General features: G+C 51.8%; 3 protein-coding genes across 3 annotated transcripts; 2 read left to right on the forward strand and 1 right to left on the reverse strand.

Moving 5' to 3' along the window:
- Positions 1–1,467: 1,467 nt before the first annotated feature.
- On the forward strand, positions 1,468–2,318 carry ALTATR162_LOCUS10144 (uncharacterized protein; the record flags this gene model as incomplete). Its single annotated transcript, XM_043317780.1, has 3 exons — positions 1,468–1,524; positions 1,708–2,121; positions 2,202–2,318. 3 exons carry the CDS (start codon positions 1,468–1,470, stop codon positions 2,316–2,318), a joined length of 588 nt encoding a protein of 195 aa, XP_043173715.1.
- Positions 2,319–3,039: 721 nt separating this feature from the next.
- Positions 3,040–4,182, reverse strand: ALTATR162_LOCUS10145 (uncharacterized protein; the record flags this gene model as incomplete). The annotated part of the gene is made up of 1 exon (XM_043317781.1): positions 3,040–4,182. One exon carries the CDS (start codon positions 4,180–4,182, stop codon positions 3,040–3,042), a length of 1,143 nt encoding a protein of 380 aa, XP_043173716.1.
- Positions 4,183–7,708: 3,526 nt separating this feature from the next.
- On the forward strand, positions 7,709–8,191 carry ALTATR162_LOCUS10146 (uncharacterized protein; the record flags this gene model as incomplete). The annotated part of the gene is made up of 1 exon (XM_043317782.1): positions 7,709–8,191. The coding sequence occupies one exon, from the start codon at positions 7,709–7,711 to the stop codon at positions 8,189–8,191; it is 483 nt and encodes a 160-aa protein (XP_043173717.1).
- Between the last annotated feature and the right edge of the window lie 4,026 nt (positions 8,192–12,217).

The raw sequence follows: 12,217 nt of genomic DNA on the forward strand, positions 1-12,217 counted from the left end.
CGCTATTGGGCAGCGACTAAGACCGGGTCGTACAACACCCTTCAAAGATTGACTACTTACAAAATTTCCGCTGCATTGTCTGGTATATCTGTCACTCTTGGAAAGACTATGGCCGTTTCAATATCAACTTTAGTAAGGCTTCTCCTTTTCTCCCTTGAGCTTCGTCCTTTGCATACAATAGCAATAACACTGGTAATGCTCGCGATTGAGCTTGGTAGCACCCACACCATCTGCCGTACTCCCATCCGACGAGCTGTATATTATTGTGAGGGATGGGACCCTCGAAAACTGCGGTCGCAGAGCTGTTCGTGACTAGGCCTTTTTGTGGCATCCAAAATCCATCTTGCGATGTGATCATGATGGCAGCAGCAGGGTCGACACAAGATCCAAAGTTACAAGCATTACTTCACACCTAAATTATTTCATCTTAACAAGACAGTACGAAAGAACATATTCTGCAAGCTCGTAGGCATTATCTATGCGTAATTTGGATTAGGCTCATCTACACGACGGGATTTACACGCCAGTGACCCATTCACCACAACGTTCGTCTCTGCCGATTGTGCAGGTCAGTTCAAAGTAAGCAGTAAGCAGTACCTAGGCAGCCTTTCTGTGTGTTGGCAAAATATGAGTTTTGACACCAGTCATATCACAGCCGCATGGTGGCGGCAGCTGTACTACATCGGCCGGCGTATCGGGCTATTTGAAGTGTTGTTCTAAGACTCCAACGCAAACTCAGCTCATTAACCAGTGCGGAACTACTTCGACACTGCCAATCCAAACCAGGATCAAGGTAATCTGTGAAATAAAGCAATCAGCCAGGAAGAGTTGTGCTCAGCCTCTTTCCTGGAAGCATCTCTTGCTTCCAGATCACGAAGATTGAAAATGGTAAAATACATTTCCACGAGTATAAGGCTTCGGTCAGAAGCCAGAAAACTAGACGACTCTAATAATGTCTAGTTATTAACAGAACGTTATGTCCTTGGAAACAAAAGATAGTGTGGAGAAATCAGCTAGAAAACGAGAGAGAGATCAAGATGATTGGCGGTCCCAAATTTGGGTTCGGACACACAATGTACGTTTTTGATATGAATCACAAGTTCTCTTCAGCAGTTTAAATAATCCCACTCCCAGGAACCGAATAAAGGTCGAGAAATTCAACGTATATTGTTTGTCCGTCGCGTCCTTGGGTTTGAGAAAGGGCAAAGTGGTCGTCCGAAGTCATGATTGGTAGAGAAGCGTTGCGATGTCGAGCCCAGGTGTCCCTGCCAAGCTCGCGGTTCTGCCACCTGGGCCCGCCCAGTGACACCATAGCTTCCCCAACATCCACCTCCAGCTCGCGCAACATCCCCGCAAGCCTCCAATATATCTCCGTCTTACTTGCGAAGCCACTTTGTCTTGTTCTGTATACATTTAAGATTCTCCCAGTGTAGTCTGCGCGCATACAAACACAACTGCGCCGCTGCAATGGCTTCGCGACTGGTGCTGGTCCTGGGCGACCTCTTCATACCAGACCGAGCTTCAGTATGTTCCGATACCAAATCTGCACGATGCTAGACCTCACAAACTTACAGGCTACATAGGATATACCGGCAAAGGTACGCTTTACCCCACCTCTATTACATTCATCACCACCATCAAGACCCGCTACAACCGTACCCTGTCTCTCACAGACCTACACGCGCATGCGCTTACACCAGTTTACAGTTTAAAAAACTTCTCGCACCCGGAAAAATTGGCCAAATCCTCTGCCTGGGAAACATAACCGACCGCGAAACCTACGAATTCCTGCGCGCTATCGCACCCGACCTACAAATCGTAAAAGGTGACTTCGACGTTGAAGCACCCAATCTCGCCTTATCAAAAGTCGTCACACATGGAAGTTTACGCATAGGCTTTACACATGGCCACACTATTATACCACCCGGCGATGGCGATAGTTTGCTAATAGCGGCACGGCAGATGGATGTCGATGTCTTGCTATGGGGCGGCACACACAAGTTCGAGGCGTATGAGATGGAGGGCAAGTTCTTTGTCAACCCAGGGAGTGCGACAGGTGCTATGTGCACGGGGTGGTGGACTGAGGATGAGGATCCCACGCCAAGTTTTGTGTTGATGGATGTGAGTTTACCCTGAACTTGTCGCACAGGCAAGGGGTAGCATCAGAGGATGATGAGGATGTCAAGCTAACTAGAGAGTAGGTCCAAGGCGATGTTCTCGTACTGTACGTGTACCAACTACGCAAAGACGCCGAGGGCAACGAAAATGTCGCAGTAGAGAAGGTATCATTCCGAAAGAACGGCGGCGGCGCATCATAGACCACGGGTATTACGAACAGCGGCTGGGTACGTCCATGGACGGATGAACGCATGAACAGAGTGGTTGCACAAGCATAGCATGCGTGTGCATGCATTCATTACGAGGAGTGGAAGTATTGCACAACATGAACAATGGACATGGACCCCTCTAGCAAGCGGACTGATTCAGTTGGCTTCGGACTTGATTCCGCTGTGGTACCACCTATACCGAGGATGTCGTGTAATAAATACCATCCTGTACATGTTGTCCACCTTAGTCTCGCAGATCCCATAAACCAAAAGACCCGCAATTATGCATAAATGCTTTCAGGCATATTCCGTGTTCCCTATACCGTACTGTACCACCCCTGAGACAGCATGCAGTAGATGATGAACACACGAAACCACTTTTGCTCAGCTGAGACTCATGTCATCGTGTCGTCGTTTTTTTTTACTCCGCTTTTTTTTGTCTTTGTGCTTTACCCCACATTTTGTGAACCCGTAGCATGTTGCCGTCCGGTGATGCTACTTGGATCTTTTGTGTACCATCACACTACGTTTTCAAAATTTCTTGTCTGACATCAGGCTGTACTGTCATGATCATCCCGAACGACATGCCGACTGACCGATCAACAGGATCGTACCGATGTGCCGCGGACATGACATGATACTGTTCGAGTGTCCACGCAACCGGCATGTCGACGTCGAAGACATCACCCCACACCTCATGCACGGCCCCAGCTTAACCATCCCTCTTCTTCAGCACCTCCTTTACCGCCTTCCCGACCTCCTCAAATAGCCCAGGCATACAAGCGATCATACCCCAGTTCCTCTGTCCTGTGATCTTTCGTCCGTTTGCAAAGTCGATTTGTTCGCCTTTAAAGTCACTAATAACTCCGCCCGCTTCTTGGAAAAGGAGGTGGCCGCCCGCGTGGTCCCAAATATAAGTAAAGCGGTCCAGGGTCTTGGGGATGCGCACCATGACGTCTGTAGCACCAAGGGTAAGAGCTACGTATTTCATTTGCTGAGACCAAAGAATCGTGCCTGGCCATTGAGCACCGAGCGAGGTAGCGACGGCATTGTGTTCAGGTTGGGAGAGTGATGTCTTGCCTAGTGTTGCTTCGACGAAATTCAGTTCTGATGGCTTCTTTTGAGGTAGAGTGGTCAAATCTACGTGTCGGGGTTCTCCTAGTCCGGCGGAGGTAGAAGCGTTCATAGAACGGATAAAGGTTCCTTGTCCCTTGACGGCGGATAGTACGACGCCGAAGCCATCTTTGTCAACGCGGTCTTCGTGGATTGAAGTTTCGCCGAGAGTTCCTTGGATAGGATATGCGAGGTTAGGGCAAGCAATTACCCCAACTTGTTGCACGCCATCAACGAGCAAACAAAGGCAAACAGCGTACTGTTGGCCCTGCATGAACGTCGCTGTGCCATCTACGGGGTCCATGACCCATACTCGGCCTCTTCTGGTGATTTCTCCTTTACCTCCCCGATCGATAAGCTCAAACATCTCTTCTTTAGTCTTCGGGGAAGCTAATTCCTCGTCCTGCACCGATTTTCCGTCTCCTTTACCACTCTCGGCGCCACCTGCATGAGCCTCGTTCTTCGCCTGTTGCACAAGCTGCCAAACACGGTCACCAAGTGCCTCGTTTTGACGCAATGCGTCAGCGCTCTCCTCGCCCAGAAACGCATCTGTGGGGTAGGCGGCATGCAAAGCGGAGATGAGGAGAGCTTGGGCGGCAAAATCCGCGATCGTAACGGGACTGTCGTCTGCCTTTGTCTCTGCAGACACGTTATTGGAAAGACTGCGGAGAACGGATTTGGTGAGCAGAGACGCCCGATGTACGGCGCGCAAGGCGAGGCGAAGTTCGGCGGAGTAGGCCATGGCGGATACCGTGTGATTTTCGGTTGCGGTTGCGTGATGTACGGCGTATTCTCGCCCTCTGTTGATGGTAAGTTCAGAGTATTAGTTTAGATGAGGTGATTAAGTATTTGGCAAGCTACTAGCAAGCGCATAGTAAGCGAGACTAGATGAGCGCTCAACGCGCGTTGCGTGCCCAGTACCATCGCTAGAAAACATGAAGCTCGACGGTGTCAACAACACCACCAAGTCAAAGAGATGTCTAGAGTCCTCCACGGAGGCGCATATGATGCAAGAGTCATTTGTGGCTGATTGTGAATGGGATACACGACAAAACTTGAGTCATGCCACTAGCTCGATTCCGATTGATTTGAGATCTAACGGTCCGACCCAAACCTTGGTGAGGCGGCTACGAAGCTTTTTTTTCTGGTTTGTACCTACGAGAATTGTACCCTAAACGTATTCGCTATGTTTAAGGTTATCATGCTAACAAGATAGGAGACAGCGCATACCTACAAGTGTAGGTCACAACCTAGAAAGAACGAGCTTCTTCACAAGTGCGAGTGTCAACTATCACCAGACACATGGAAGTTTGATAAGTTCGACGGCGCCTCTCCGACTCCTCCCGCGAAGGGAGGCCCTTCCAGTACCAACGACGGGAAACCAACGGGAAACACAGTCGTTGGGAGAAGCCGCCAACAGAAACGGGCCGATGTCTCGGGAGAGTGCCAAACTCGGGAGATAACCACCAGGTTCAAGCGAGTAAAGAGGCGAGGCTGCTCGTTATTGTCTCTTGACACGGTGGGCGCTCCGTGCCGCGCTCACGATAGATTAACGGCCCCTGCTTTCAAGGTACACAGCATCTGTTCGCCTGCTACTTGGGACATGTTGCCTGCTTGAAGGTGCAGTTCGCACTCAGCAAGGTCCTTCGAGTGACCTGGGGCTCCGCGTCCCGAAGGTCCCCATAGTGTTGCAGATGTTGGCAATACTGGGGGGGCAGGTACATGAGACGCACGAATATTGAACAGCCCGCGTCCTGCATCATCTTGTACTGGGAGCGCGTAAGCGATACGCTACAAGGTCCTTAGGAAATCAAATGGTGCTCTACTCTAGCATGGATGAAGTCTGGATGCCTTCGATGCATTACTTTGTACTATATCGATGATCAGAGCTGCTGTTACATAGAGGCTGCATCCTCGATACATAGTTGTTGGGGATTGTTTGTACCGCTGTATTGTTTATTGGGGCTGACAGCCGTTTCGAAAGCATTGCAATGCAGCGCATGGCCCGCTCCCTGGCAATGTCGCCATCTTTCGCAATTAGAAAGTGTCCGCAATTTTTGTGGGGAAGATAATCTTCACGGGCCACATCTGTTTTTGGGTACCGCATTGGTCGCGCTGTTGTGATTGCACCCGTGATTGCATTATCATGAATCGCGCGACATGGTAAAGGAGGCACACTAGACAAGTTGAATTTCAAGGGACCTCGTTAACCGCGAGGATCTCGCGATAAGACCAAAGCGTTCCTGCAGAAAGCCTGTAAGCATCAAATGGTTCGCTTGGTGGCTTGTCTAGGGCCATGACGTACAGGAACCTTGGAAAAAGCACCGTGGGGGCTGTCTCTCCATCAGGTTATGCAGGTTGCTCGTGTTGGAGCACGCCGACCAAGTGACTTGCAGCTGGGGTGGCTTGATCATTCGTCCGTCTAGACATGGACACCATGAAGCCTGGAGCCACTTGCAGGACGCATGCTCTGGTAGGAACGGGGTCACCTGAACCGAGCGTCTTATCTCGCTTGCTGTGAGGCAGAGTACTCGAACTGGAGGAAAGTGCTCCTCTGCACAGATTGCGCAAGCCATGTACAGTTAGGTGGGCAAGCGAACATGCGTTCTTACCACCGTTCCCTACTTATTTCGCCTTCGCCGACCCCCGATTGGGGCAGCAAGCCATGACCAAGGGTCCAGGTCGGTCTGCTCCTAACTGTTTGGGAAAAAGAGGCTTGAGGCGCTCAGCAAGAAGCGAAGCATTGGGGTCCTCCAGGCGCGTGTCTGGACACGGGAATAGAAATGAAGCCGCGCAGAAATTGTAGAACAATGTGTTGAGGAATTGTGAAGGGGTTCAGAAGACGGCAGTTGCTAGGATGGTGTGTTGTGCATACTGTGTTCAAGATCGTCGCTGCAATGTAGAGCCGGAATCCCGTAAGTGGAAGACAGCACGTTGGCTGCGAAAGATAACGTCTTGGATGGTTGCGATTCGTGATCACGTATGTGTCTCTAAAGATTGGAGACAGAGTCTGAACCAGGACACTTCAATATAGTTCATTGCGTGACCGGAACAGGTGTGCCTGCGTTGCAGGTACTCGCTACGAGGCTCAATATTATCGCTCAGCATTCAGTGTGCGCAGGTAGTCGGCTTACGGAAGACGGCTGGCGTAAGAGAATGAATTTGACTTAGCTGCAGGGCTGAGAGTGAGACAGAACGCTAGTGTGTGCAAAATGATGGCTTTGCGGAGCAGTCCGTTATCACCGAAGATAGCGAAAACTGGGCCTAACGCTGGGGTAAGCGGTTCGTTCGGTTATTGAAAGGTGGAATTGGACGGAAAGCAGCATGGGATTGGAGAGAGAGGAGACGAGCAGGGTTGCGTGGGAGGGGGCTCATGACTGCTGAAACCGATAACTGCTAATCCGTTTCTCAGCGCCGTCAAACTGGAATAGGAAGCCTTGTACCTAGATTTGCACGTCAGTCATCTGCCCGTCCGGCGCAGGGCCGCGCAGATGACTAGTGAGGGCATTCGTCATGGAGGGACGTTGTCGCATCGCGCTGCTATCACGCAACTCTCGGACGGTGGTGTCACCAGATAGAGCGCCCATCACTACGCAAATGGGCCACCACTGCCTCCCCGCGGCCGAAAATTCTACGCTCTGCTGGCTGCAGCATCGACGAACGTGCTGCGAAGTCGTTCGCTGCAAGTCTGTGAGAATGGCTCTGCATGAGCGAATGGAGACGGCAGAAGGCGAGAGCATGCTGGCAGCACAGCACCTTGGTGGCCAAAACTCAGCCTGCTGGGTAGCGTAGGGGCATGGAGCGAATGGACAGGCGCCCACACTGCACCTGTTCGCCGGAACGCACACTGGACAGGCTAGTGTCGAATTGGTGTGGTGGTGGTGAGGGGTGCTGGCTTAAAGCGCTTGTTGAAATTCAATTGCCTTGGCTGCATCTCAGTGCATGGTCAGCCATGCGGAGACTACGGCGTGGACCCTGCCCCCATCCCTGTCAGCCGGAGTGCCTGAGCGCGACTTAAGTATACTATGTATGCCCCATCATCCTCCCGTAGCTCCACACGGTCCCTCCGCTCGCGAACTCATAACTACCTCATGACTCCTACCTGAGAGATCTTCATAAGACCCCCTTCGTCCCTCTTCAGTCCAACTACCTCTTACCCATACCAACACTACTACCACCCCCCTACGACATCATCTCGTTGGCGGCTATATACCATCATCACTACTACTACTACCACCTCTACCCTACATCACCACATCACATTCACAATGGCTTCCCAGATGGAGTGCTTCAACGACTTCTGTCTATCATGCGACCGTCAAATTGCTGAGAACGGCGTCTACTGCTCGCAATCGTGCCGGTTAGCCGACCTAGAGAAGGCTGGCAGCACAGCCCGAGCACCCTCGCAACTGTCATCATCCGCTTCGTCATCATCATCATCCAACAGCGGCTTCTACCTCGCCCCTGCAATCAACTTCTCGGCATACAAGGGAGCCTCGACTTCACAAGCACCACCTTCGAGCCCGTACCACTACTACCCAACCGCAAATGGCAGCTACTTCGCACCACCAACCGCAACAAGGCAATCCCCACAACGCAGCCTCACGCCCTCTTCGTCACGCTCATCCCTAGCTTCGCAATCTTCCCAGACCCAGTCAGGCATCTCGCAGCAAGCGGCCACCCAACTCAACAGCTACATGCGATCCTTTGACCAAACACGGGACGTAAAGAGGCGGTACACTCAGTACTAGGCTTTCTTTCAAGTCTATTGCTTTTGGAGTTTGGTTTTACGACAATAACGACAAGCGATGAAGATGCCTTGCCTTGATCTCGGTTTCTCATTGTTCTCTTCTATTTTGCATCAGTCTCGGGCCTCGGACGGCTGGGACTGGCATGGGTCCACGGAATACACCTGCATATCGACCACCGCTGCGCTGCGTTCTAGTTCTGTATCATTCCCTTTGTAACATACGTGGACGCGGTGTACGATTAAAAGTATTTATATATCCCCTTGGTGCATATGGGACCTTTGTTACGAGTAGCCCCGGCGAGGGCTGGTGACTGGAGTTACACAGCACATGCGTTTGCATCACGGCCACTGCGGTCAGGACGGTTGGGTATTCCTCTCACTCGGGCGACGTTGCATGTCGCGCCTGTTTTCCGCTCTAGCTATAGTTTAGTAGTAGCTGTCTCAAATGGACACAACGGTCATGAGCATAGACTCATGGCGACAAGACACGACAAGCACTTTTTTGCGTCTGCTCCACTTCTCTCGGTGATACTCAGAGGGCAGCCTCGCGCAACCAACCGCCTGTCCAACCCGATCATGTCTCACTACGACTGCAGATCATGCCAGCCCCTCACCAACACGTGACGGGCCACCCTTTTGTACAGTGTTTGGCCCAAGATAAGCACAAGCCTGCACACATGTGCACAGATGAGACACGCCCAGGCCCAATGCTCCGTGTCGTTATATCCCCGTGGCGCTTTAGAGTTTGCATGCTGCGCAGGGCGTGGTCAGAGTGGTAAGACGAGGCACGGCTGGTCTCTCCACCGGTATTCCTTCTGCCTGTGCTACATTCGCCAGGAAGAATTTTCACAAAACCAGGCATGATCCAGAAGCCAGCCACACTCAACAGCGTTCGCAGCAAGTGATCTTCCGGTGGCGATAAGCAGACACACTTGGACGTTGTTGAGGGGTTCCAGCAAGCAGGACGCACCCACTTAGTCGCAGCCTCCCCTTGCCTTGGGTATAGGCAGTGTGCCCTTGAAAAAATAACAGCCTTCCCTCGGCCTGCGCCTGCATGTCCTCCGCACATTGGCCCGCCCTCGCTCGACGCCCTGGTCCCGCGGGGTGCAATTGGTTGCGTTTGCTGCAGGTGGGCCCTCTCCTGCTTGGCTTCTCCGCACTTTTGTATGAACGGCCCGTAGATTGTCATGGGTGCCGGCGACAGGGGCTCATCCCGCCAGTCGCATAGCGAGTTGCGAGCAAGAAAAAAGCAACTCGATCCCACGCTTCGTCATGCGGCATTTGCGACGATGAGGGGAAGTCGCAATGGCGCAACGCTGCCAGCCGTCTTCGAGTTGCCCTTTTGGTCGTCTTCTGGAAACGGCGCGCATTCGTCATTGGCATGGATGGGCTGCTGCTGCTGCCTCATCGCAGATTTTTCCCATCTGCTGCTCAGCGGCGCCTTGACTCTCTCACGGTCCTCTTCCGCAATGCCAGCTCATCCGGCTCCACTTCGCAAGCGAGCCCCAGGATTAGCTGTCAACAGTCTGCGCAGCTTCGCCTTTCGACATCCGTCCCAGCCATGGCGAGACGACGGCTTCCTGCTACTCGGACCATTAGGTCATCGCTGCATGTGCGACGCTTGCTCAGTCCTCAGGTGACACCAAGGCGGCCTTCTCGTAGTCACGCCACTCACACCTCACCTCGCTTGCACTTAGGGCCTGGTGAACTGTTCCGAGATCCGACGACTTCAAAGGATCGACCGATGACCGCTACGGGCCGCCTCAAACATTCCCAGAGCATCTCATGCCCCCGCAAAGGTCCGATACAGAACACAATTTGCATCAACATAAACTTGCTGGGTCCTGGTTCCGGTTGCGATACCAGCTAAGGGTGCAGTCGCTACTGATTAGGGCCGGAACTTCAGGCATCCAGCAAGGACCGCGGATTGAGAAGGCTCGGACACAGCCAACAACTCCCCGACACTAAATTCAGAGTCACATAGGGCGTGTTGAGCCTCATCGAGGCCCCCTAAACCTGCTTCGCTACCACAGTGTGACAAGAAGCAAAATCTGCTTCACCAACAACAATGACTGGTTTTCCTCGCTTGCGGGCATGTTGCTCGCGATATCCGAGGATCGTCGCTGAAAAGCGTCACGATGCACTCGATACGGCCTCTCGCCTCCCATGAGACTTCGCTTAAAAGTTATCGATTTCATCTCGCTATCGCGCAAGCTTTCGCAAGCTCTTCGCCAGACTCTGAAATCGATGAGATCGTTGTCACAATACGCTGATCGCCAATAACGTAGGGAGAGCTTATCGTTTGGCTGGACAACTGGACACCATCAAGTCAGAGACACAGGAGCGCCTGTTTGCCCACCAGCCGCTCCATGCACACAGCATCTGGAACTTGATCGCTCGGTGTAAAGAACCGACCGCTCACAATGCCATTGCACACACACCCTGACCCGTCCAATAATCCACGAATTGACTCTCGACGCAATGCAGGCACCCGTCAACGCACATATTGCCCCGAACGGCAGGCACACGGGAAAACGCGTGCAATCTGTCAGTGTCAGGCGTCATCAATAATGTCAAGATCTCACGGAGTACATTCCCAACCTATCATAAATATTCGCTTATCGAAATATTGTTGATCAGCGCAAGTGCCATTCAGGAACACAGATCCTTCACAATCCTTCGGGATCGTGCCAGGGTTGAGTTCAGATTCGGCCCTCATCTTCTGCAGCTACTTTCTGGCCAAGTCTAGGTTAGTCAAGCAACTGACTCGACATTGGGCATTCGTGAAGCCACCATGGCGTCACAAAGAAACCCAAAAGGGCCGTGGAGGACGACAAGCCACGAGGAACATGCTTGACTCGTACGTACAAGATACGGCAGCGTTTAGCTTTCTCTGCGGGGTTGCTCGGTACGCGCCGACACGATCAGATCTCAACATGTCAAGGTTTTCCTTGCGGTATTTGTACAGTTAGCAAGTACCAGTTATCTAAAAGCCTCGTTTGACACACAAAGTTGCATTCGCAAGAGCTAGAGATCTTGTTGGGTTGCCACATTTTGCCATGTCCTCCTTACTCCCTGTGTATATTGGACAGCAACGGTGCGGCTGAAAGAGCCGTTTCGATCCACGTGAACGTCACGATGAAGCGATCGTACGACACCATCTCAATGTCACACAAGCCGATCCCTTTCGCATTGTTGCTTATCTATAATGTGCCCAATCACCTTGCGTGGAACAGAACCACATCAGGAGAGTGCCGAACCAGCTCATGTCACGGCAGTTGTTCCCGCAACGAATCCTCGTTTTTTTGACAACCCCACGCGGTCCAGAAGAGACGTATCTAATTTCCCAAGCGATCGAGTTGGTGACGCTAAAGAAGACACGCTTGTTGTGGCATATACCCAACGACGGAAGGATGCTCCACCTAATACCCGAATATCGAGCAGCACGCGTGGCTTCGACCGGACGCTTAACGATAGTATGATGGGACACATGCACCGCCGTTCAGCGATGATGCTTCCACGCTAAACTCGGATCACAAGAAACCTGAAAGTAATTTTGCTACTAACATCGCGTGGGATACTAAGGCCCGACTCGCTGCCGCTAAAAGAGAGCCCAAAGAGAAAGATGCAAATGTAAATGACCATGTACCGAATCAAGCGCTGCAAAGAACCAGGACACTCTTGAGGCTCTGCAAAAAAGAAAACTTCATGCCAGGTGATACTACGCGCTTTCACTGGAAACAAGTTGAGTAATCAAAAGAGGACTTGAAGTTTGGAAACTTGAATTGTAGGCTAATGGGACGTACCAGAAGACTAAAGCCGTGATATTACCCCTGATACCGAGGCACTGAGCCCAAATCCAAAACCTGGTATCTATTGGCCAAGAAAAAGGCGAGACAGTATCGCCGTACCAACACCAAAGAAACCTCCAGTCGACCATGGGACGACGAGGTAATGACAGCGAGTAACACCATAAAATAACACCAACCCTAGCAAGAAGCAAGAAGAGACCTCATGGGTATATCGG

This window comes from Alternaria atra (assembly GCF_907166805.1).
Source record: "Alternaria atra isolate CS162 genome assembly, contig: 32, whole genome shotgun sequence".
Taxonomy (NCBI): Eukaryota; Fungi; Ascomycota; class Dothideomycetes; order Pleosporales; family Pleosporaceae; genus Alternaria; species Alternaria atra.